The 26,383-nt window shown below is 36.8% G+C and overlaps 1 protein-coding gene across 1 annotated transcript; it reads right to left on the reverse strand.

Annotated features, from left to right (window-relative positions):
- Positions 1–1,003: 1,003 nt before the first annotated feature.
- Positions 1,004–19,848, reverse strand: LOC121873785 (glutamate [NMDA] receptor subunit 1-like). Its single transcript, XM_042377485.1, has 13 exons — positions 19,792–19,848; positions 19,162–19,373; positions 16,833–17,049; positions 16,166–16,339; positions 15,350–15,552; positions 11,893–12,003; positions 11,630–11,795; positions 7,576–7,814; positions 5,467–5,651; positions 4,583–4,819; positions 4,191–4,369; positions 1,414–1,576; positions 1,004–1,273 (listed from the first exon to the last, which is right to left on the reverse strand). The coding sequence occupies exons 2-13, from the start codon at positions 19,295–19,297 to the stop codon at positions 1,139–1,141; spliced, it is 2,145 nt and encodes a 714-aa protein (XP_042233419.1). The 5' UTR covers positions 19,298–19,373; positions 19,792–19,848; the 3' UTR covers positions 1,004–1,138.
- Positions 19,849–26,383: the final 6,535 nt, after the last annotated feature.

The following is a 26,383-nucleotide window of genomic DNA, read 5'->3' on the forward strand; positions in this document are numbered from 1 at the left end:
CTACATGCCCTATCCCAGCCCCAGGAAAACACACCCTAGTCCTACGTGTCCTATCTCTTACACAAAAAGTCCTATTTAAAAACCTCACCTGGCTGTCCCCAACTACCACGACCATACCTGTGGGCAGGGTTTGTACAACTGCCCTTTCCTCTCCTTGCTCCATACCATCCTGCCTCTTCTCTTCCCTGCCAGCTTCCTCCAGCACCTGGTTGGGGTTACTACACTCCACACCCTGGTCAGCTTTCCTGAGTATGACCCCAGTCCCCTTGGAGACAACCACTCTCCACTCCTGCTCCTCCTGAAGGAGTTCAGTTATGAGGGCTTCATTTTCCCCCTTTATAGTGTGAAGTTCACTCCTCAACTGCCCCAGCTGCCTTAACAGAGTGGCCAGTAGGTCGTTTTTCCTCACACTCCCCTCCTCTTCCCCCAGGACACAATGATCCAAAGCGGCCATTTTCCTTGGCCACTAACGGGAGCACTTGGGGGCACGACCTTCTCCAAGCTGGGTCAGGTAGCTATGAGCTATAGGGATGGGTGTAAGTGGGACTGCCCAGTATGGGCCAATAGGCTTGCTGCAGTTTCCTCCATTCTTATGTTCTTATGTTATCAGCATATATATATATATATATATATATATATATATATATATATATATATATATATATATATATATATATATATATATATATATATATATATATATATATATATATATATATATATATATACATATATATATATATATATACTCGTATATGCCTTGAAGAACATTTTTGTTTCTAGTCTTTCAAACGTTTTGAAGGAGTCTTGTATCTGTGATTCATAACACTAAATACCAAGATATACAAAGTAGGCAAGTTGTTAACGGTAAAAACATTTAGTAATTTATTAAGTTAAAAAATCAAACTAGGTATACGTCTAACCTTCCGAGTTATTATAACTTCACCATCTATTACTGTGTGCATAAAATGTATTGTCTGGTGTATAGTAATGATACAGCATCTTTGTAATTCATAATATTAATGCCGAAAAACTACAACTTATCGCATTTAAACAACACTCAACGTCATTTGTTCCACATCTAAGTCTTCATCCGCATATTTTCTTGGCCTGACATCTGATGATAATAGGAGTTGCATTACTGAAGCGTGGGATGGGAGTAGATGAATATCTCCCCCATAAAGGTGAGGAAGGCGAAGCTAGAACCAAGAAACATCACGTAGAAGGCGCCTTGTAAGTGTCGTAGTCCCAGCACCTCCTGTGTTTCGTCATCCTGGAATTTTTTTTAAGGTCTTATGTGCATGTTGTGATTAGAAAATGCCATAAAAATCCATATGAGAGTGGGAAGTATACATACAAACAGGCACACCTGAAGGTAATGAGACAAATCACAGGACAAGTGAGGTTGTTTACCTCACCCAGGCTCGCTTGGGTTGCCTTCTCATCCATTGCTGCAGCCTCCCTGTTTTCTTTCACTCTCTTCTCTATAATTTTTCCTGTCCAGTAATTGATAATACCTGCGTCTTCCAATTTGGATTTTAGCTGGAGAAAGCGTCCATAGAACGGTGCACCTTTCCTGAAGAAAAACAAATGTGATTTTATCAAGATTTATCTTATCCACGTTTTTATTGTGGATCTACATGAAATATATATATATATATATATATATATATATATATATATATATATATATATATATATATATATATATATATATATATATATATATATACAATGAAAGCGTGGATAAGATACATCTTGATAAAATCACACAGGGAAAAGGGAAACAATGGAGCACCTTAGCTTTCGTCTTTATTCAAGACATCTTCAGAGGCAACTGAGGCGCTCCATTGTTTCCCTTTTCCCTTTATGATTTTATCAATATATATATATATACTGTATATATATATATATATATATATATATATATATATATATATATATATATATATATATATATATATATATATATATATATATTTCATGTAGATCCACAATGACAACGTGGATAAGATAAATCTTGTTTTATTCAAGACATCTTCAGAGGCAACTGAAGATGTCTTGAATAAAGACGAAAGCTAAACTGTTGTTTCCATTTTCCCGTGTGATTTTATCAAGATATATATATATATATATATATATATATATATATATATATATATATATATATATATATATATATATATATATATATATAAACCCTAGTATAGTTAAAGGAATAATTACAACATAGTCGCATAAGACTTATATTTGTATTCATGCGCTGATATATAAAGTGACCTAGGATCTCTTCATGGTATGAGAGAAGGAAGTATTTACTCGATTGACAGATGGACTTACACTAAAACAAATCTAAGACTCTCCTCCCTCGGTCACTATAACCCCTTCGTTTAGTTTTACTGAGTTACCACTGATCTGATCTGTGTGGACTAATATACTTACTTATTTACATATTTGTACCTACATATAGTAGGTTAATGCTATGAATGAATGAAGTATAAAATTACAAATAGAATTTAATAAAAATAAACTATAGAGCCATTACTAAAAGCAAAATTAACCACATTAATTACAACAACAATAACATATAATTAATAACGACAATAACAATAATATTAATAACACAGTAACGATAAGGGTTTTAATATCATTGTTGTCATTTTCATTATCATTAATTTGGACTTGAATTAGTAAACATCCTCATCCCAGGTATCATAAATATAATTTTTTTCCTAATATAAAGAATCACCCATTGCACTGACTTCACCTTGACCTTTTATAACATGTGTAAGGGCAGAAACGATCCTCCGGCTGGTTACCGCTGCTAACTCGCTCGTTTGCTGGTGCAGACGACACTTGAGGTGGTTGGACAGAAGTGAGAACGGCAGCGAGTCTCTGCGACACCGGCAGATTCAACCCAGCCGCCATACAGTCAGTATCTAGCTACCCTGCTGTCCGTCAAATTCTGGCTGTGATCTCATCATAGGTCCTGGACTCGTGGGCTGTGTTCCCAGACCTTCACCTATCAACTGCCAACTCTCTGGTCATCTACCACTCCCGCATACCACGACCGTCAGTTCATCACATTCCGTCGGTGCCCCGGTGTTCTCCTGCCTTTTCAAGACGTCGCTGAGTGTGGAGTTGAATTGGATGGTTCCCTACCCTGAGTGTGCATCACCGTGTTCCAGAACCTTCCCCCAGGGCCACCGCCGTAGGAAATATTTGTTCATGGTTTGATTCTATAATTGTTTGATTCCATTAATTGCTGACTCCCCTTTATTGTTTGCTTCCTTTAATTGTTTGACTCCATTTAATTGTTTGAATCCATTAATTGCTGACTCCCATTATTTGTTTGATTCCTTTAATTGTTTGCTTCCTTTAATTGTTTGACAAAATTAACTGTTGACTGCCTTATTTGTTTGACTCCCGTAATTATTTGATGTTTGTTGAGTGGTGTCAGAGTTTTGTGTTATATTTTTATAGTAAAGAGATGCCAATCTCAAACGGTTGTTTGTTATTCCTCGGAAAACCTTGGTCCTTGACTTTCCTTTATTCAGATCCTGATTAGCCTGGTAAGGGATTTCTATCCCTAAGTCCCAGGCCTTTATAATATGAGAGCATCAGATATATACCACAAACAAAACCCAAATTTCTTACTAATGTTCCCCAAAATAACAAGCACTTTATATGAATACACTGTACAGTACATAGATAAATACAACATGAAAGTGAATTCTATAAGCCTGATGACCCGTTGGGGACCGTTGACACTTTTCACTTCCACAGTGTTGATATTTGGTTTCCATTTACAACGTATTAGGCGTTTCCTGGGCGGAAACTAACGACCTAATGCGCCAGACATTGCCTCACAGTCCTATAGTCACGCAGTTGCAAATAAGTGACCCTTTATGTATAGAGCTAAACAAAGACATTATTTGAAATACTGTGTAACATTCAATGCCGTAATATCCTGACCACTGGGGTTAGTTATACTGAGCCTTTGTGAACTCTACTCTGTGATCCTTTTGCGCTACCGCTCGCAGGATGAGTATGGGGATGCAAAATAAACTAGCCGCTGTAAATGGTAAAATTATAAATTAAAAGGAGGAGAGCTATTTTACAACTTTTCTCCCACACCTTAAGTATATACTGTATAGTGCATAATAAATAGAACAACTATATTAAGTTACCTAAAACTCCAACCAGAAGAACCTAAGACGGAGATGCCATTACTGCTGATGTAGAAGGGCGTGTTGCCTAGACTGTCGGTGTAGCGGGAGGCGACGACGACACTGATATAGTTCTGAAAGTCTATCAAGGAAAACCCGCCTTCTAACACCTGCTGCAGCGCTTCTTCCGCTACCAGCACCTAATATATAGGGACATCCGTTGCATTTGCATTACGCAGAAAATAAATCATACAGGTTTGAGTTGTGTGTTGTGTACCAGTTTGTACGTCCCTTCTCGTCACTTAGCGTTGCATTCTAAAATCAAACACTTCTTAAAACTCTTAAGGTATGGATCAGTTTATAAAGCAATATAGATCATCTACATAATCTAGGAAGCGTAATAAAGCACTTACTTCCATTCCTTTAAATATCTGGTTCACCACAGCGTCTGTATGCTTTGCGAAATATTCATATGCTGCCCCCTTGTATAGCCAAGGCTCCGTTGCCCATCTCCAGTTTTTCCGGTCCACCAGGTCCTGGAAGCTCTCTGGGGTTGGTGATTTTCCCTGGACTGTCAGATGAGCTATGAGTGAGGACCGGAACCCTGTAGCGATAATCAAGCAGAACACCAGCCACCACCCAACCAATACCTGAATGCATAGAGAAGATAGGTAATGCACCCAAGTTTATTGCTTAGGACCAAGACGTCTTGCAATATTTTCCTTAACTCCTGCGATTTTATTTTTCAGTCGTTAGATAACTAATTATTTTAGAAAGAAAAACTACCGAAAAATGATTACTGTAACAGTGATTTCCTTTTTAGGATCACCATGGAGTTGTCGACAGAGAAGTTGGAAATTATCCTCCAGTCCTTGCATTTACTTTTAAATCTATCGAACTAGTTCTCATGATGCCCTAAGTCAGGAAAACGTATAAAGACACCTCTTATCCAAAGAGTAATTTTCTATTCATCGCGTCTGTTTCCTCTGTCATCATTCACCATATTTATTTTATGGGAAACAAGTGTTAGATAAGATTTACGTTTTCATATTTTTTTTATGAAAGATGTAAATAATATATCTATAAATAAAGAGCGTATATCAAATAAATGCCTCAACTTTGTTGCACGAGATCTTGGTTTCCATATTTAATGAGATAACAAGACAGCCGGTAATACAACATCATCTACCACATTTCTTCACTGCTATAAATTACTGAGAGCAAAACTAGCATGATCAATGGACACATTCAGTGTTTTGTGATGCAGAAAACAAACGCTATAAGCAATGCCACTGACCTGGCCTGAGACGCTGACGGAAGGGTCACTTGGCGGCTGCTCCAACAGCGCCCCCCAGCCATACAGTAAAATGGTATTGAACCTTACAGCACGACCTCCCACTACCCGTGAACTCGCTCTCTGTAATAACCACATAAGGCCGCCCCATGTAACTACGCTCGCCAGTAATGCAAACCAGATGACATCTGAGGAGGAAAGTATACACATTTCATTCTTTGACATTTTGAAATATGTTTTTAGTGCTTTTGTAGGAATAATCCTGAAGTATTTTAATTTCACTCGAACACACACACACACACATATATATATATATATATATATATATATATATATATATATATATATATATATATATATATATATATATATATATATATCATGTAAATCCACAATGAAAACGTGGATAAGATAAATCTTGATAAAATCACACGGGAAAATGGAAATAACGGAGTACCTTGCTTTCGTCTTTATATATATATATATATATATATATATATATATATATATATATATATATATATATATATGCTGATAACCACAAGGAAAGAAGAAAACACGAAGTTCCCAAGCGCTTTCGTGTAATTCACATCTTCAGGGGTGAGTACAGACTAGAGAGAGTAATACAAATCAAGGTGTATATATACAGAGGAGGGTGAGACCAGGTCCACAATGGTCAGGTATTAGGTAATGACCCTACTAATCTTTAAATAGCACACAACGGTTGGTGGTCAGTGTTAGGTTTTGAATAATAAGTTCTATATACAGGAGAGAACACAAACACCTGTATAGTTTTGTAGGTTCGGTTTACTGGATAAGAGTATGTACACAAAGGGGAGTAGTGCTCTCCTCAGCTAGGCTCCTGGTCAACTGCTATAGACGACGTATGGCAAGTGATACATTAGCAGCTTCCATACGTCGCCAGGCACATTAATTAAGCATGTGGGATATCTTACATACATTGCCACACACTGCTAGCTAGGCTGAATAAATAGTACATAAATGGAGCACATACATAATATACATACATAATATATAATCCAGCATACATAATATACATACAGTCAGGTCAGATGGTCAAGTGACCAGGGCCTTCTCACCTGATCACAAATCTTCTTAATTACAAAATTGTCCAGCTTGTACATGCCGTTACTCAAATTCATGTTGAATGCTTCGGTATGTTTAATAAGACTAGATTCTATGATGTTCCTACTATCAATTGAATTACATGGTAATATTGAGGAGGCATTATCCCAGTCAATGCAATGCTTGTTATCCCTCAAATGAACAAACAGAGCATTGGATTCCTGGCCTGTCCTAACACTGTATTTGTGTTGTTTAATTCTAGTTGCAAGATCTTTACCTGTCTGGCCTAAGTAAAACATATTACATTCCTTGCAAGGAACTTTATAAATGCAACCAATTGTGTTGTTGGGGGAGTTCTTGATTAACTAATGTGTGTTCATACATTCATTATTATTCTGCCCACCATAATAAAGTCAAACAGTCAGTATTTTCAACAATGTTTTTACGTGCCTTGAGAATTTGCAGTCCGGAATTCATCGATGAGGAATACAAATATATATATAATATTGGCTCAAACCTTAAATACCCTAGATCTTTCATAGACAAATGCTTAAACATTACTAAGAAAACTTTTTATAGAACTGACCCCAAGCCCACCCATGACCATAAGAATATCTTAATATTACCATTTCACAAAAATTTCTCACACATTCCTGCACAGCTAAAAACCTGGAACGTCAATGTGGCATTTAAAAACTCATGAGAAGGCCGGGTCACTTGACCATCTGACCTGACCACCAACCGTTGTGTGCTATTTAAAGATTAGTAGGGTCATTACCTAATACCTGACCATTGTGGACCTGGTCTCACCCTCCTCTGTATATATACACCTTGATTTGTATTACTCTCTCTAGTCTGTACTCACCCCTGAAGATGTGAATTACACGAAAGCGCTTGGGAACTTCGTGTTTTCTTCTTTCCTTGTGGTTATCAGCATATATATATATATATATATATATATATATATATATATATATATATATATATATATATATATATATATATATATATATATACATAACAAACCTGCAAAGGGTCTTATAAACGAGAGGTGTGCAGGCAGTAGTGAAGGCTTCAGGGACGTCACAACCATAAGATCTGATGGGTAAGCTCGAAAAAACTCGACCACCTTCAGACGTCCTCTTGTTGCCGCCATGATAGTGCAAAAGTCAGATTCTTCCCGTTGGAGTTGACCGATCATCCCAGTAAAGTTACCATCCCTCTCGTCACCAAAAGATCGGTCAGGCTCAGCATATATATCATATCTGCTTGTGGTAATACCAAATAAAGTAGTTTACAAATCTAAATAAGGCTACATTATATAGAAAAGGCGTGGGCAACCCGCGGCCCGAACCAAGTCCTTGTGCGGCCCTCAGAGTGATTGACAATTTTTTTTTATTGTGGCCCGGGGTTCAGGTAGATGCAGCCAGTTAATGGTAATTTAAGTAATGTTTATTAAAAGAATTCTCTTCACACACAATTCATTAGTGGTTCATAGCCTAAGAGTAAGTAACTACGAAATCGTAACATTGAAATACGAATAAATAGTCAACAATATAAACATTTCAACTTGTGTGAGCTTACGGGCCAAGTTCGGCGAGGACTGTTTGATGGATTAACTACTATGTGCCAGTGGGTCACTCGGGAATTATCTAAAGGCGTTTATTGTAAGGCGTTTTAGATGCACGGAATTGCCAAAGCGTTAGCTATTCTGTCTGCGCAGACGCTTCTGCTGAGTTCTGCACATGACACCTTGAGAGGGAAAAGCAAACACCTTGATCAGGCGTTAGAGTGTGCAGCCCCCGAATAGCTAACAACCAATCAGAGAGTTTCTCCTACTAAAACAGTAGGTAAATACACGGATCATGGCCGCTTATGGAGAATATTTAAATTAATATTGAAGAGTTGCGGGCTTATAAGACAATAAAAAACTGATATAATAATAAAAATAATTCTATATACAGAAGTATATTGGATAGAACCTAAAACAAAGCGTATGGCATGAAAGATTTGAAAAGGATTGAGCCTAGTTGAAACCTATTTTGGCTCCTCTCGTTTTTAAGTGGGCGCTATCCTATTTCATTAGCCGTTGTTGACTTTGGTGTAAAAATATTGATAATTACTCAAATATGATTGAAACCTTAATATCATTACTCATAAGATACTTTAAATAAGGGTGAACAAGTTTATTACACTTCTGTAAGTGCAAAAATTAGGACTTAAACGAACATGAAATGCGTCATATTTCGTGTATAAATATGCGAACACCTAGCAGCGAAACACAAGAGTGTGGTTTCAAAGTCCTGGAGAAATTACCTTAACAACGGGCCGATTTTTTTGTGTTATTGTATTGGCCCCTCTTTCATAACAAGAAGAATTATATAAATGGGTTAATTATATTTGATTTATATACTGATTTATCCCCTGTAACTTTCCACGAGCTATGAGGTGACATGTTCAGTGCACGTGATAAGGTGTGCCCACGGGAAGCTGCATCATATTATGCTGAGTTAAGGCATTAAGTAGCCGGCTCCCTGGCCACCTAAAGAGGGCAGTAGTTTGATATCCTTGACTAGAGGAAGACGGTATTTCAGAGCCATCGTGGATGGTTCCGTCTTCCCTCGAGGGAGGACGACGTGCCTATTCCGTTCTCCCCCGATGGGTCACTACTCATAGAAGTCCCACTCATAATTTCACATCGAAAGGACGTGATTAAACGGTCTATTTCCATAGCCACCGTCCTCTCTCTTCACACTCATAAATAGTGGAACAGACAATTGGGTTTCGCTACTCTAAAGCCCAATATAATATATATGATCAGTAATTTATACATTGTGACTAGTTCATTATTCTTATTTATTGTTGACTGACATTTTTTTTTTGTCTTTCAATAATTGTCTATATATTTTCTTCACTATTTCTTTCTGTATTGTGTCTAAATAACAGTTCTCCTAATTCTATTGTTTTCTAAAGTCTGTGTTGTACAACAGTTATTCCCAAGACGCGATACAATGTTGTATTTTTTAATGACAGTCCGGGAAAGCTAACGCGTTAGCGATTCCGTGCATCTACAAAAAACGCCTTGAGGTTGGTTAAGTCCAAGTCCAAGTGGTGTATGACGACTCTGTTCCCTCCTCACTATACCACCATAACCACCACTTGCTCCAACTGTACTCCAGGACAAGAAACTGCTTTATGAAGCTACTCGACCCTAGTGAGCATCGATTCAGAATCAGTTTCCCATCTGACTATAAGACCGAGGTATCGAGGCAAATGTGTCTGCCAGGTAGGCCAAGTCTCTTCTCTGCGGCCTACCGTGTTCCTCTTCTCCCGGGGTGTGGACGACGAATTGTATTAAGGACTACTGCTGGTGGTGTTGTGATAGTTTGATGGTAATGAACTATGGCGTTAATCCCTGTTCCTGGTTGGCCATCACAACCTAGACTTGCTAACTGAGCTGCCATTTCTATCAGGTTTTTGTGTTGTTATATATAGTAGTTGTATTTAATGTTTAAAGTAAGAGTAATCAAGTATTATTCTGGTGTGTTTTGGTATATTTATAAGTTATGTTACTTTTGTTTTCATAATTGCATATTTTGTGTTTTACTCATGTTATTTAATGTACTTATTTAACTATCTTAGTCAATACTTAATGTAAATGTTATTAAATTAATCAGTTTACATGATAATCTTCTTATCCTTTTATAATTTACAGTTGTCTGTCACCAACAGTGATTCTTGTGTGTGCTCCTTAGTTGATGTGTGAGTGTGTGAGTGTGTATATATATATATGCCTATGAAGAGAGATCTATTCAGACAAGAATGAATACATAGAACAGACAGCCATTCATAGAGAATGAGGTACTATGATGACCCGTGTGACCACTGCCCGTTGACAAGTAAAAATGCAGAGTGAAAAATCTAGGGGTTGTTTCATTGTAGTTTCTCATGCGACAAGATTTACAGTGATATTACTCTGGTAGGTGTGTCTCATAAGTTAGAAAAATGCTTTAATTGTAGGAAAATCAACGTATTCACAGACTGCTTCACCCATCTTCTGTTAAATGTCTAGAAACATTAACATTTTACTTAAAAATTTATTAATGGATTATTTTTTCAGAAATGGGAAAAAGGCTCAGATTGCAAACTGAAAATATCGTAAAGTGGACGTGACAAAAAACCTGTTTCTTTGTCCCTGTTAAAACAATACAGTTTTAACATTACTTTTGGGTTAGGTAGGATATAAATTTTGGTGAGATGGCCCGCAGAAAAATACATAAATCGTAATGCGGCCCATGACTGAGGAAAGGTTGCCCATGCCTGATATAGAATATTCTCCTGACAACTGATAAGGTTTAACATAACAGGTTTTTCTACGAGTGACAGATTTACTTCGTATATTTATGATTAATCTCAGTGTCAGATAATCTTTGCACAAATTTAAATACAATTTATGTTATTTAATATAATAGTCTCGTAAAAACATGGTGACAAGGTAAAAACATGGTGACAAGGATTCATCTAAAAAAAAATATATATATATATATATATATATATATATATATATATATATATATATATATATATATATATATATATATATATATATATTTATATATATTTCATGTAAATCCACAATGAAAACGTGGATAAGATAAATCTTATTTTATTTTCGTCTTTATTCAAGATGTCTTGAATAAAGACGAAAGCTAAGGTAATTTTCCATATATATATATATATATATATATATATATATATATATATATATATATATATATATATATATAATTGCATAATAGCGACAATTTTCATGTATTTTTTAACTTCTAGCGGGCCGTAGGCGATCATATACTGTAAATCTTTAAAATACATATAAATTAATAGTTTCATAGAAGACCTAACCTACCCTTATCTAACATACTTTAGGCTATAGTTTGATTAAATGAATTAGAACAAGTTTTATCATATAAAAATTAATAAGGATCATTAAGTTGTATTAATGAAAATATAAAGTTATCCCTATTTGTCATTAGCGAATGGTATAGAAATGCTACATTATAACAAGAAGTAAGATTTTTACGTAAAGTTGAGAGCTGCAGAGAAACTTGTTATTAGCCTGGTATCGAGCGAGTCTCTGGGTTTGACTATGCCTCCCCGCATATTGATCTTCCTCTCGTAGTCCATGTAAGGGAAGTGTGGCACTGATACGATCCGCATCCTGTGGCCTCTGAAGTTCTGGAACTGATCTGAACAGAAAGATGTTATGTTGATTGATTCATTAATTCATCGATTAATACAATTTTCCATTTATGAACTACTTCTCTGACTTATTGTTGCTCTTACTGTGGAAGAGACTTGATGTGATATTCGGCTCTAAGATAAGTTGGACGTCCGCCTCCCCGTTGTTACAGTACAGACACCGCCGGTACACCCACACACGCTCACTCACTGATGCTGACAAAAAGGAAACACATAATTTATCTTGATATCTTCTTTTACATTTGAGTGTTTTTAAAGGCAAAAAAAAAAAGAAGTCACAGTAACTAGCAGAGACATAGGGGTTGTTGCTTACCGTATACGTTATTTATATTTAGTTTTATATTAAAAATATGTTTTAGTGTCTTTGTTCTTAGTAACCAAACCAAAAGTCGCACATGAAAAGTCTTCTCAAAAAGATATCCAAGAAAACAAAATCAATAGATTGTAATGTGAGGAGATTCAATGCACTGTCTTAAGGAGATATACGCCCCCACTGCAGACAGACGAGTTAAGCAGGCTCCATAGGAGGTAAGTTGAGTGATATTAAGTGGTGAGAGCAAACACCACACTTTCCAAATAACATAACATTTGAGGTACACCGGGTGTGGGATGAGTACTGTAACCGGGTAGAAACTCAATACCACAGGAAGGAAGAACATAAGAACATATGAATGGAGGAAACTGCAGCTGGCCTAATGGCCCATACTGGGCAGTCCCGTTTACACCCAACCCCTATTGCTCATATATCCATCCAACCTATGTTTGAAGTTATCCTGCGTATTCGAGTTAATGATGATATTTGGTAACTTGTTCCACTAGTTCACTACTCTATTTCCAAACCAGTGTTTACCTATTTCGCGCCTAAATCTAAATTTGTCTAATTTTAAACTATTGATACGAGTTCGCTCCTGGTTGGATAGTTTGAGTACCTTTGTTATGTCCCTTTGTTCAGAGGGGGACTATCATATCGCCCCTCACTCTACGTCTTTCGAGGGAGTGCAAATTAAGATGCTTTAACCTGTCTCTGTACTCAAGGTTCCTAATGCCCATGGATTAGTCTTGTCAGTCTCTTCTGAATTCTTTCCAAGGAATCTATATCCATTCTGCAATTCGGTGACCAGGATTGAATTGCATAATCCAAGTGAGGTCTCACAAGCACAAGATATAGTTTTAAGATGACCTCGCTAGTCTTGTAACTAACACTCCTTTGTATGAACCCAAGTACTTTATTAGCCGTGTTTCGAGCAAATACACATTGTTTATTTGGCTTAAGATTCATGCTTATCATTACTCCTAAATCTTTCTCGCAGTCGGATTTCTCAATATAATCGTTGTTCATGTGGCATCTGGTTTCTCTGTTTACATCTCCTATACTGAGTACTTTACATTTGTCCACATTGAATTTCATCTGCCATTTTTCAGATCATTCGAATTTTTTTTTTAGATCTTCCTGTAGTTTTGCGGAGTCCTCGTCAGATTTAATTACACGCTCTATTTTAGTGTCATCATCAAATTTACTTATGTTGCTGTCTACTCCGATATCTATGTCGTTTATGTATATAATAAATAATAATGGCCCAAGTACTGAGCCCTGGGGAACTCCACGAGTGACTTTTTTCCAATGGGATTTAGTGCCGTTAATGCTCACTCGCTGTTTCTTGCATTAAAATCACGCCCTAATCCATTTTAGAATATCTCCTTTAATGCCATGAGCTTCCACATTTCTTATTAGTGTTTCGTGGGGGACTCTGTCGAAGGCCTTGTTAAAGTCGAGATATATCATATCATAATTATGCCCCTCGTCCACTGATTCGAAAACAAGTGAAAAGAATGTTAATAGATTAGTTAGACATGAACGCCCGCTTGTGAAGCCATGTTGGGAATCATTGATCAACTTGTGCTTCTCCAGGTGATTTTGAATAGAGTTTGAAATGTTTGCTTCCAGTAATTTGCGTACAATTTATGTTAGACTGATTGGACGGTAGTTAGAGGATAGTGATCTATCTTTCTTCTTGAAAATCGGTATTACATTCACTATCCTCTAGGATTCTGGTACTACACCTGTTTTTAAGGACATGTTAAACAACCTTGCTAAGGGCATACTAAGCTCTTCCTTGCATCCCTTTAATATTCTAGCAAATATCTGATTGGGACCTGATGTCTTATTAGGCTTTAGTTTGTGTATTTGCTTACTAACATCGTTACTAGTCACTACTATCTCGCTTAATCTATTTTCTTCACTATCTCTCTATGTAGTCGGTGCCTCGGGTATCATGTTTAAATTTTCGGTGGTGAAAACTGTTAAAAAATATATATTCAGATTATTGCTCATTTCTCCGTCGTTTTCAGTTAGCTCACCGGTATCTGACTGTATTGGTCCAATCTTTTCCCGTGTTTTAGTTTGATACATTTCATAGAATCCCTTGGGGTTTGACTTCGCCTCCCTTGCTACCTTCAGTTTATTATTCCTCTTTGCTTTTCTTATCTCGGTCTTAACCCTACCGGCCAATACCTTATAATAATCTCGGAGGTAGACTTCACCACGATGTATTTTCCTACTTATGGCCTTCCTCTGTGCAGTCAGAAAATAAACTTTCTTAAGGCTCATCAATCACCCAACGTAAATAGTTGCTCAGCCCATTTTAACATCTCTCCGAGAACTTAGATGTCAATACCCCGCTGAGAGTCAGGCGAATAATATAATTTGGCACCCTGTAAGGACCTCAAGTGACAACACCAGCCATTCCTCCCTGTACTGTACGCTTACAAGGTATAGGTGATTTATTAGTTGAGTTAAAAGTATTTTCGTCACCTTACACCTTCTCTGCCCGAAAAAGTCTCCCTGACAGGTCAACGTATTACCCTTAAAACTCTTGGTATAACCTTTTTAACAATTCAAATGAGCTAGATCTTATGATAAAATAAAGTATCACATAATTTTTATGATAATTTAGATTTTCGTAATATATAAAAATAATCGATAAGATTGATTCCTTAAAATAAAATAATTCTGTAAATCAATTACGGCGCTGAATAGTGAGGTGCACTGACTTCGGTTAATGGCAGTTGCAAGTTAAATATAGGGTGATTCAGCAAAGAGTAAATTAAATTGGAGGGTGAAATCTTTGGATAATTCTAAAGCACAATGTCTCTATGGTAAAATATCAGCTTCTGCATAGTTTACATGTCACAATACATTTAAGATGTTGTATTAATGAGAGTGAATTTGATGTGAAACTCCCTCCCCCTGTAACTGGCTTTATCTCATTCGGTCGTACACGGCCCCTGTCTCATTGTACCAGTGTCAGTCATCTGTATCACGCTGTACTGCTGTACATAAGACATCTGTGAATAACTGATTACAAAAACCTAAGGGAGTTTCACATCAAAGTCTCTCTCATTAATACAACATCTTATAAATCATATATTAACAAATTATACCTCTCATCTTAAGTGTTGTCAGCGCCACAACAGTCTATCAAGATATTACTATGGATACATGACTATCTAAATGTATATACGATAGTTGGTAACATCTAACCTTTTTGTGGGAGGTCCTTCCTGAGGCGTGAGCTACTGTTACGTGGTGGGGTATGGAGGGTAAGGTCAGGAAGAGCTACGTAGAAGGCGTGGACGGTGTTGCGTAAAGTATGGTGGAGGAGGACGTGCTTCACTTCAGCCCTCCCACCAACCACCACCACCCGCGTCTCTGACAACTTCCACAACATAGCAGACTCAAGAAACCTTTAGAGAGATAAATATGTAATATTATACGACTTATCAGCAAATCTCTTGAGAATTTAAAAACTTCGCATCTAATAAAAACAAAACTACTATTTCAGCCGTTAAACCTTACTCTTATTTAGAGGTGTTTATTTTCAACCATAGAATGTTCAAATTCAATGGGCTACACCAAGGGTGGGGAAACTGAGGCCCCCGGTTCATTATTTGGCTCGCCAAAGGTCTCAGGCTGGTCCGCAACCATACTACAGTAGAGTTCAGTGGGTCTCTCTCTCTCTCTCTCTCTCTCTCTCTCTCTCTCTCTTAAGAGGAGATTCAGGCGGTTATATAATTTTTTTAATATATATATATATATATATATATATATATATATATATATATATATATATATATATATATATATATATATATATATATATATATATATATGCTGATAACCACAAGGAAAGAAAAACAAAAGACACTCAAAGACCCAAGCACTCTTGCAGTTTTGACTTGCATATATATATATATATATATATATATATATATATATATATATATATATATATATATATATATATATATATATATATATATATATAAAGAGAAACCGGTGTGTGTGTGTGTGTGTTACCTCAATGGAAAGGCTGCACTGTCGTTGGCAGTGAGGTCAAGGATGAGTCCCCGGCAGGTAGTTCTGGTGTCTCCCCACAGCCCCTGCAGGAGGTGGTCCTGGGTCTGCTGGTCCTGGGACAACACCCACCCTGCCTCCACTACCACGCCAGCCTCCACAGTACTACGTATATGTCTTTTGGGCAGAAATTTGCTAAATATTTATTTCATTCATGCATCTATTTCATTATTATTAGGTGGATGCTAACAAACATACATCTAAATTATCGGTAAAATAGTAGAATAATTGGTGCACTCTAGGCCTCCCATCGTTGTAAAAAAATGTATATAACTCCATCACAGGAACATATTACAACTTAAACCCAAAAGTAAGGCAAGGAAATTTTCATATGTCGGAGCGGTAATAAGACACAAGTAGAAGGAGGTTTGGATGTTGAAGGGGATAAGAAAGACACTAGGATGTAATAAGGTTAAAATCTTTGTTATTTGTTTAAAATCATTTCTTATGACTATGAATATGTAATCATATATTATTTTTAAAATTCATATATCTTCTTCTAAAAATAATACAATTAATTACTTCCAAAATACACAAATAATTTTTCACTTTAATGAAATAGATATAAAAAGCAACCAACTTGATAAGTCCTTGTGAAAGCATGCATCACCTGGAGGTACTGGAGAATACGTGTGAGTGTTGTGTAGTGGTGATGAGCACCAGGTGACAGCCGGTGAGATGGTGCTCCACCACCTGACTCACCATCACGCCCACATCCACGCCCACCTGCTCCATTGGTTCACCCACATTCTCACTATTTACAGATGCAGCGGTCATTGCCGTGACAGCCAAAACCGTTATGTGATACCCAAGTGACTTCATCTGACCTGGAACAAAGGCAAATAGATGTTTTCCGAAGAGAAAGAGAAGAAAGATTATCAACTAAAGGAGCAGAGTTAATAAGACGAAATACCTTTGATTCCACCTTATCTAACAGTTAGACAGAAGAAGAGCCACCCCAGATATGAGAGCAGTACTCCAAGTTAGGACGAATGAATCCCTTACAAACTTAAAGCAACTGCTCAGGAGTGAAGTAGCTACATCATTTGTATATCATTCCCAGCTTTCGGGAGGCAGCTCTAGTAATGTTGTGGATGTGTGGCTTCCATGACATATTAGAGGAAATGGTGAGGCCTAGCATATTTATTTTATAATTTGGCAGAATGATTGCGTCCTTGGGCAAATAAATTTTGTTTAATGAAAAAATATAATTCGTTAAAAAAATTTATTTTCATCTTACAAGAAAATTATGACAGTCTATAAACAATACTTTTATTTAAGTCATAAATTTCGTGACATTATGCAAACACTCATATGGTCGAATTGATAACATAAACCATTGCTATTCTAATTACACTGTTTTCAAAATGTTTAACACAAAAATATTATATTGGTCCTCAGTTAACTCGTATTACAATGAGTAGCTCATTCATATATATATATATATATATATATATATATATATATATATATATATATATATATATATATATATATATATATATATATATATATATATATCATCAGTCCATATAACACGCGGACTTTCATATCCAAACAATACCTCAATAGTCGGGAATCGAACCCGGACTTTTGCGTGTGAACAGGGATCGCTACCACCTCGTGTTTCCTAGCTGGATTCGGTAAAATGCTACTCCCCAGTGCAGGTTCACGTTGCTTAACAAAGGGAAATTAACAGGCTTTATATGAAATATAATAAAGCCTAGGATTGCTTTTGTTGCCCTTGTGGCGCGGTGGTAGTGATCCCTGTTCACACACTAGAGGTCCAGGGTTCGATTCCAGACTAGTGAGGTATTGTTTGCATATGAAAGTCCGCGTGATATATATATATATATATATATATATATATATATATATATATATATACATATATATATTTCATATTTTTATTATTTCATATTAAATGATGTTAATTTACATCCGCTGGAGTGACACAACAATAATTTTTGCCCGTTTGTTTGTAGGTTTGAGCTGCCCGTTCTTTGCAAGGAAGACTCAAGAAGGTCAAGACTACCTCTTTGTTTTTCCTGCCATGGGCTCCCATGACAAGTACGTCGGTGTGGACAATTAAATCCGTGGGAAGTACATTCACTTGTAAATTATTTATTTATTTGTCAAATGGTTAATAATATTAATAATAATAATAATAATAATAATAATAATAATAAAAATAATACTAATAATATTAATAATAATAATAATAATAATAATAATAATAATAATAATAATAATAATAATAATAATAATAATAATAATAATAATAATAATAATAATAATAATAATAATAATAATAATAATAATAATAATAATAATAATAATAATAATAATAATAATAATAATAATAATAATATTAATAATAATAATAATAATAATAATAATAATATTAATAATAATCCATATCACTATGACAAAAAACTACAGTTTATACCCACTGATATGTTATTTCAGGTTCTGTTCTCGGAATAGAGTTCTATAAACTATAATATACGTAAACAATAATCAACTGTGTTACGCCTTTCTCTGTGATATAAAATTACCTAAAGTAGAGTTGTCACAACGAGAGAGAAATGTCTGTATCGTAATTCTTATAAATATACTTAAGGTCATTATCGTTTACCTAGTATTTCACTTTTCTCTCTTCAACTTTCTTGTAACGTAAATACAAATAAAACATAAAAGAATCAACGAATGATGCATATTTCACATGCGTTATTGGCGTAAGATGATCATATTCCGAATATTTTAAATTAAATACTTTCTTTTATTAAGATGAAGTACAGGTTTGTGGAGGAGTGCATTATGTACAGTAGTGGTACGCACTTTCGGGCTCACCATAATACCGTTGAAGCCTCAGATATTTAGCTGACGAATAATGAGACTGTGAGTTCAATAATATTGTATTTATTGTTGAATTATACCATAAAAGTGGGCGAGTCCTTCCACAGTGAGATCTCCTCTGCAGTGTACCTTCCTCCTGCCACCGCCGGATCCAGCGGTACACGGTGGACACACTTGCCCCGGATTCTGTGGAAATATCTCGCGCCGTATGGCCATTAAGCCACATCAATATGATCTTCATACGGTTTTTTAGCAACACCGGGTGTCTGGTGGGGCGGATGTCCATGTGTGTCTGTCGAACAAGATTACCATAGATATTGTACACTGTGACGTCTAGTGACATTACTAGTAATGTAATATATAAATCAAGATTTTTATGCAGTGTCCGGCCTCAGAAGCAAACACTCACTCATTCTTAGTGTTCATATGGTATTACCCATTAGCGGCATATTTACCCCCAAACCCAGATAAAACAATACTTTCACATTATTATAAAGAGCAACTTACTATCAGATGGTTAATACTCACTTGTCTATTCTTATTTTGTCTTGTATACATATAAAAAAAAATATATTTCTATATATCTATCATCAGCCCATATAGCGCGAGAACTTCCATATATAAACACTATGGTCACCTCCATACCTCTATAATTGTTTTCCACCTACCAGTATCTGCACACACACTACATCCTCACCCGAGGTACTTACCTTTTACAAAAATGTTCAAGCGGCAACAACTTTCTCGATGCAGTAACAACCAATAAATGCCCCCAAGAGCTGCCTCTATGATGTATTTATACGCGGTAGGCAGCGAGTAGCGAGTACGCAGTGGTGAGGGGGCGTTGCTTACTTTGATCGCGTGAACTTAACCTTTGATTGTTTTGCAGTGAAGCCAACTGTCACTCATTGTGCTTGAAACACCCATTTGATGATAAATTCAAGTTCTCATATATTGACATAAAGATTTTACGAACTTTTCAGTTTGTCAAGTACTGGACAGTATAGATGTAGGTATATAGTGATAAGATACATCTTAGATCTCTGTAGCAAGAATAGTGAATATTGAACTTAAACAAAGGCAATAAATTTAGCCAACTATAACTAAGGTTTTAAAAATTCAGGCAACAGGAGAAACCTGTTTCACAGTGTAATCCTAATCTTCTGAAATGTACACACTGTACTATTTACTAAAAGTAACTTAAATTCTAACTATTCACTTGAACGATCATTTATTAATTACTCATGTGTTCAAATCTCTTTAGGCAAAACCTAAACGGCAATTCACTCCAGATAGTGAATTTGCCTCTTGGAGCATTATATATATATATATATATATAAAGACGAAAGCTAAGGTGCTCCATTTTTTCCCTTTTCTTTGTGTGATTTTATCAAGATTTATCTTATCCACGTTTTCATTGTGGATCTACATGATATATATATATATATATATATATATATATATATATATATATATATATATATATATATATATATATATATATATATATATATATATATATATATATATATATATATATATATGTACTTTTCTTTTTTAAACACACAAAGCAGCACAAAGTTATAAACACAATGGTTGGCCATTCACAAAAAAAAACAGTTGAAATCTCGTTACACATTGGGGGTTTCAACTGAACTAGTAACAGATTTTGCTATCGTAAACTCCCTGACCTCTCGTATGTCTATGGGAAAGGGTCGCGGAAAAGGGGCGTGATTGCTGCCCGTATCATCATTGGGTAGGACTTTGCTTGGGAGATTGGCATCCCCGCATCCCCTCAGCAACGCGCTTGTGCATTATGCAGAAGACCAGACAGCCGCACCCTTGTCCACTACCTCCTAAGATGTTCCCACACACAACGCTTCCGTGACGCCTGCTGGACCACCACTCCACGACCCCTTGACGGAGACACCATGATCCTCCCCATACTGGCCAGATATTTTGTAAACAATATTGATGATGTGTTGAAGGAAAACCCTTCCTTCCTTAGGCTTTAGTAAGCCCCTTTATAATATTTATATATACTTGTGACACTTGCCAGATGATTCTGGTGTTATTGTACGGGGGTACCTAGTGACAGCACTAGGATCCCGCTTCCTCTATCAAGGAATAAATATTGAAATTAAATTGAATTGATTTTGCTATACTGACCTCCATGTCTTTACTCCGGAGAGTTTTACCCTCAAGTAAAGATCAGGGCAATGTTTAAATCAAACCGTAACACTGGAAGTTTGTCAGGTTTAAAGAGGTCTTCAGTAGTATAAATGTGAGTGTAATGCGATGTGTGTTGACAAAACAAAACGTTAACTTAAGGCCCTTATCTCTGAACACATGGGAAGGCCAGTTAGGACAAACAGGTAGTTTAGCAATCCATCACGCAGTGTTATTCGTCAACAAGCTCTTGAGGCAGACCATCCCACATGAAGCTTTTTTTATCTTCATTATATATACAATACTAGCAGAGTTACCCAGCGTTACCCGGGAATAAAAATCATTATTGGAGATGTTAAAACTTTGGAGTAATTATAAGGCTGAGAAATAATACAAACATGCGTTGAGTTTTCTTTGTTGTTTTCTGAAATATCATGAAAACAAAATGATTTTGATACGTGAAGTGATGTTCTAGCAAACGCGATTAACGGTTCATAATGTTCTAGGAGACACCATTAACTGCCGGTAACCTTCCAGGGGACGCCATTAACCGCTCATAATATTCAAGGCGATGCCATTAACCGCTCATGATGCTCTAGGAGCCGCCACTAACCGCTCGTGATACTCTCGGAGACGCCATTAACCGCTCGTGATGTTCTAGAAGACGCCATTAACAGCCGCTCATAATGATCTAGAAGACACTATTACTGCTCGTGATGTTCTAGGAGATACCATTAACGGTTCAAAATGTTCTAGGAGATGCCATTAACCGCTGCTGATGATGTTCTAGGAGACGCCATTAACCGCCCATAATGTTCTGGGAGACGCCATTAAGTGCTATAAGGACTGACGAGATATTAGACGGGTCAATATACTATCAGACCACCAAAAAATCTAACATAAAATATGTCAATGGTTTTTGGCCCTACTGGGTGTTGTGAACGACAGAAAAATGTCTGACCACCGAAGTGGGTTAAAACTGGGTCAGCTCCAAGATGGCCGCCGCTGACCCTGAAAATTAGGTGGAGAACAATATTTGTTGTATATAGCCTGGGTTTTAAGGGTCAAGGAATTCATTGGTGCCAATAAATTTTTAATCCGACTGCTCCTTAAATCAAAGATTGCGGCCAACATCCTGAATGAAGGCACCAATACCAATAACTCCCATATTATTTTACCTGAAAAGCAGTTTTAGGACCAAAGAATGCAAATATCCGTTGTTTTAGAGTAAATTTATTGACATGTTTCAGAATAATATATTTCAGTGAGTACACTGAAAGATTCAGGGAAAAATATTACACATACTAAATGCAATAGTGAAACAACAACTGTCACTCTTCACAGTCTCAGTTTAGTCCTCAAAACTGTCCTCTAGTTCCTCTGAAAACTGGTTGTGCAGATTGCCACAGAGACGTAAGTTGGCATGATCCACATGAAGAAGTACATGGAAGCCCAGATCTTCTGCAACTGCAACCACTTGCGCAATTGCAATGTACCATTTTCAATAGAATGTCAGGTGCAGCATTCATATCAGACATTATAGGTACAAGTTGATTGTCTTCAAGTCTACAGCCCATTTCAGAGGATCAGTATCACTCTCCATCCCCATCCCCCTCATGGTCTGAAAGTACACCCTGAGACAATGGAATTTGGTGGAAGACTCGGTTGGGGGAAGACGGTCGGACATAACAAATGATTTTGCAGAGAGGACTTTCTTAGTGAGTATGTCATAACGCAAGGCTGCCAGAGAACATGTGCTTTTCCCACCAAACATAACAGCCATCGCTGTCCTTGACACTACAAAGAATCGCTGGAGCAGTAGGCCAGGATCTATGGTTCTGCCAGGAGCAACCTTGACAGCAGATGAATTTCCCAGGGTCTTTGTCTTTACTCTTGAAAGAGAAGGAAAAAACATGCTGTCCAATCATTCTGTCAACGATGTTCTTTCCAACGGATCCGTATTCATGCACATTGACGTCTTCTTTCGCCACCATACCATTGATGATATTTCTCTTCGAAAGGTGTGATGCGTCTCTTGCAATTCTGGCGTCAGTTGAATCTTTGTGTTGTTCACTTGTGGTGTATCTGAGATCAATGAACTCTGCATGGCAGTCTTGAACTCAGACATTATGGGGGCTGACATTGTCCACTATGCTTGCTGTTCTTCCGTCATATTACTGCCATGAGGCAAGCCGCCTGTGCCTTTTAGTGACTTCATAATTGTTTGCTCGATGACTAGATCGCAACCGAGGCCTGCCCAAAACTGATTTGTTTGATGAATGACATGGAAGCCTTCTTGAAACTTCCTGTAGATATCTGGGTGTTTGCTCTCCATTTCACTCATTTTTTGGGTGTAGAGAGAGGCAGACTTCTGGTAATTGTAGTGTCCTGCTGCAACAAATATTGGCAAGGTGTCGGAAACAGCACTTAAGTGATTCAGCCAAGACCCAGTGCAATCTGCTTTGATCAGTGCTCGTGCAGTACGAAGCATCCACTGATATATTCAATATATTCAAGAAAATAACGCCGAAAGAAAGTTAAAATAACTAATATCTAATGAAGAAAAAAATGAAGCAAAAACCATTGTCCTACATCACATCGTTTGGGAGTGTTGGCCGCCATATTGGCCGCCATCTTGGATTTACGGATTCTGTGGACCAGTGAATGCCAGGACCCTTAAAACCCTCGGTTAGATTATTGTTCTCCACCTAATAATAATAGACCGCGGGTAGAGGCTCGATATCATTCAATTCCGTAGTACCAGTCAAGGAACTACTTCAAATGAATTTTTTCTTGTAAATTAGATGTTGCTTATCACGAATATGAATGCTCCCAGTCTCAAAAGTTGCACGTTAGTTTCTCTTTGACCACTGGTGTAAGACTGAGACATCGCACTCATTGTTGGTCACGGGGATGAGTGTAATCTGATTCGTGTGAATAATATAAAGACTGCTGTTGAAGTCAAACCAATTCCAGCAGTGCATACAACCCAAGAGGAAGCAGATACCAGGCTGCTCTTACACAGCGCTCACGCTGCCAATACTAGTGAACACATAGTTATAAACAGCCCAGATACTGATGTACTTTGGTCGCTGTAGCTTTCTGTATGGACATTGATGTCGAGTTGTACTTCCATACTGGTAAAGGAGATAATATGCGCACAATTGCTCTATGCCAAATATTTGGCCATTTTGGTGGGGAAGCCTTCTTTCATTGTGTGACCGGTTGTGACTGTTAGCATGGAATAGGAAAAAAGAACTCTGCCAAAATCATGATATCAAATCCTGCTCACTGTGCAGCATTAGCACAACTTGGAAATGTATTTGAGGTTTCTCAGACTCTATCTGATGAGCTGGAGGCATATATATGCGAGCTATATGGACAAAAGGATTGCTGTGATGTAAATGAATCACGGGTGAAAAATGTTTAAGTCTGGCAGATATGGAGAATGTAGGTTACCCCCGAATAAGGATTCCCTTCTGAAGCACATACAGCGGGCCAATTATCAGGCAGCAATATATAAGCGATGTCTAGTTCAAAATCCTGAAATACCGCCACCTGAAAGTAATGGCTGGAAAATAGAAGACAAAAAATTGGTAGTCGATTGGATGACTTTTCCCCCAGCACCATTTAGTGTAATGGAACTTGTGCATTGTTCATGTAAGAAAACAAAATGTGCACAAGGAAGATGCACATGTCTCCATAACAAGCTTCCTTGCACCGACTTGTGTTCATGTTCAGTGTGTCATAATTCAACCACTACCCCAGAAACAGTAGTTGCTGAACAAGATATAGACTCGGAAGGTTCAGATGATGAACTTTAATATCTGAAAAATATAGTATATTGACCACTGGTAGACTATGTTCAGATCCTAAATCAATCATACTAAATTCTGTACAGTTGATCCCACTTTCAAGGGCACATTATAATAATAACAGAGACGTGTGTAACAGTGTTAGTCTCTTAAACTTTATAAATGATGGCAAGGGAGCACCACATTAAAGGAGCTGCCTATTTGTGTTGAAAAACTGAATGTTTGTTTCCACCAATAACCAGTCCTTTAAAGTCGCCCTTTTATGTAGTAATTACGGCTTGATTTGATGATAAATCTTCTTTCTTGTATTTATTAATAATTCGTAATAACAATTAATACTAATCATTATCAATTATTAGTAATATTAATAGTAACAAAAGTAATTTCTTATGTGTAATATTTTTCCATTATTTTTTATATTGATGATTGAATTTCTTCAATATTTTGTTATTACATTTTAGCCGATGTGTAAAGCTATTATCTAGAATTAATATACTTATATAAATGTGTTTTAAGATGTCCAATTAAGAGTTATTAAATATATATCGCTTGTTGCTTTGTATTGTTGTGCCTGCATTTATTGAAGGTTTTAATGAACATCAAGTAATATAAGGCTATAAATTATGGTTGGTGGGGAATATTACGCTTAGCAACGAGAACATTCTAGGCCTTTAAGGTGTACAATAAGGCTATTTCCATCAACTAATGCTAGTCGCTACCTTTAGATTTGGCTTAAAACAATGTTGTACTCTAAGGTAAACATCTCCATAGCAGCCAGTAAATTAGAATTTATCAAATTTCTACCTAACGTGCAAGATTTAAAGTTGGGAACATGTCATTTAGGGTTTATGGATGTTCATATAACATAACTAGCATATTTATAGGCAGTTCCCAGGTGGGGACTACGGATCTCGAAAACTAAGCAAGATAGCTGACCTCGGCCCGTGGTCTATAAGGAAGTTACAGCTGTCTACTTGATTTTCAGGGTCAACGGCGGCCATCTTGGAACTGACCCAATTTTATCCCACTTCCAGTGGTCAGATTTTGATAGACTTTTCTTCGGTCGTTTACAACACCCAGTAGGTCAAACAAACACTGAAAAACCTTTTGTTATAATTTGTTTCGTGTTAGGGTGTTTTATTCATATATTGACCCGCCTACACAGTATATATGTGGCCTCGTGTTTCCTAGCTGGATTCAACAAAATGCTACTCCCTCCACACAGTGGTCACGGGCAAACCCCAATGTAGGTTCACGGCGCTTAACAAGCAAGATGAATAGGTTTTGTGTGGAATATAACAAATCCTAGGGTTAGATT

This window comes from Homarus americanus, unplaced genomic scaffold, assembly GCF_018991925.1.
Source record: "Homarus americanus isolate GMGI-L3 unplaced genomic scaffold, GMGI_Hamer_2.0 scaffold25827, whole genome shotgun sequence".
NCBI lineage: Eukaryota > Metazoa > Arthropoda > Malacostraca > Decapoda > Nephropidae > Homarus > Homarus americanus.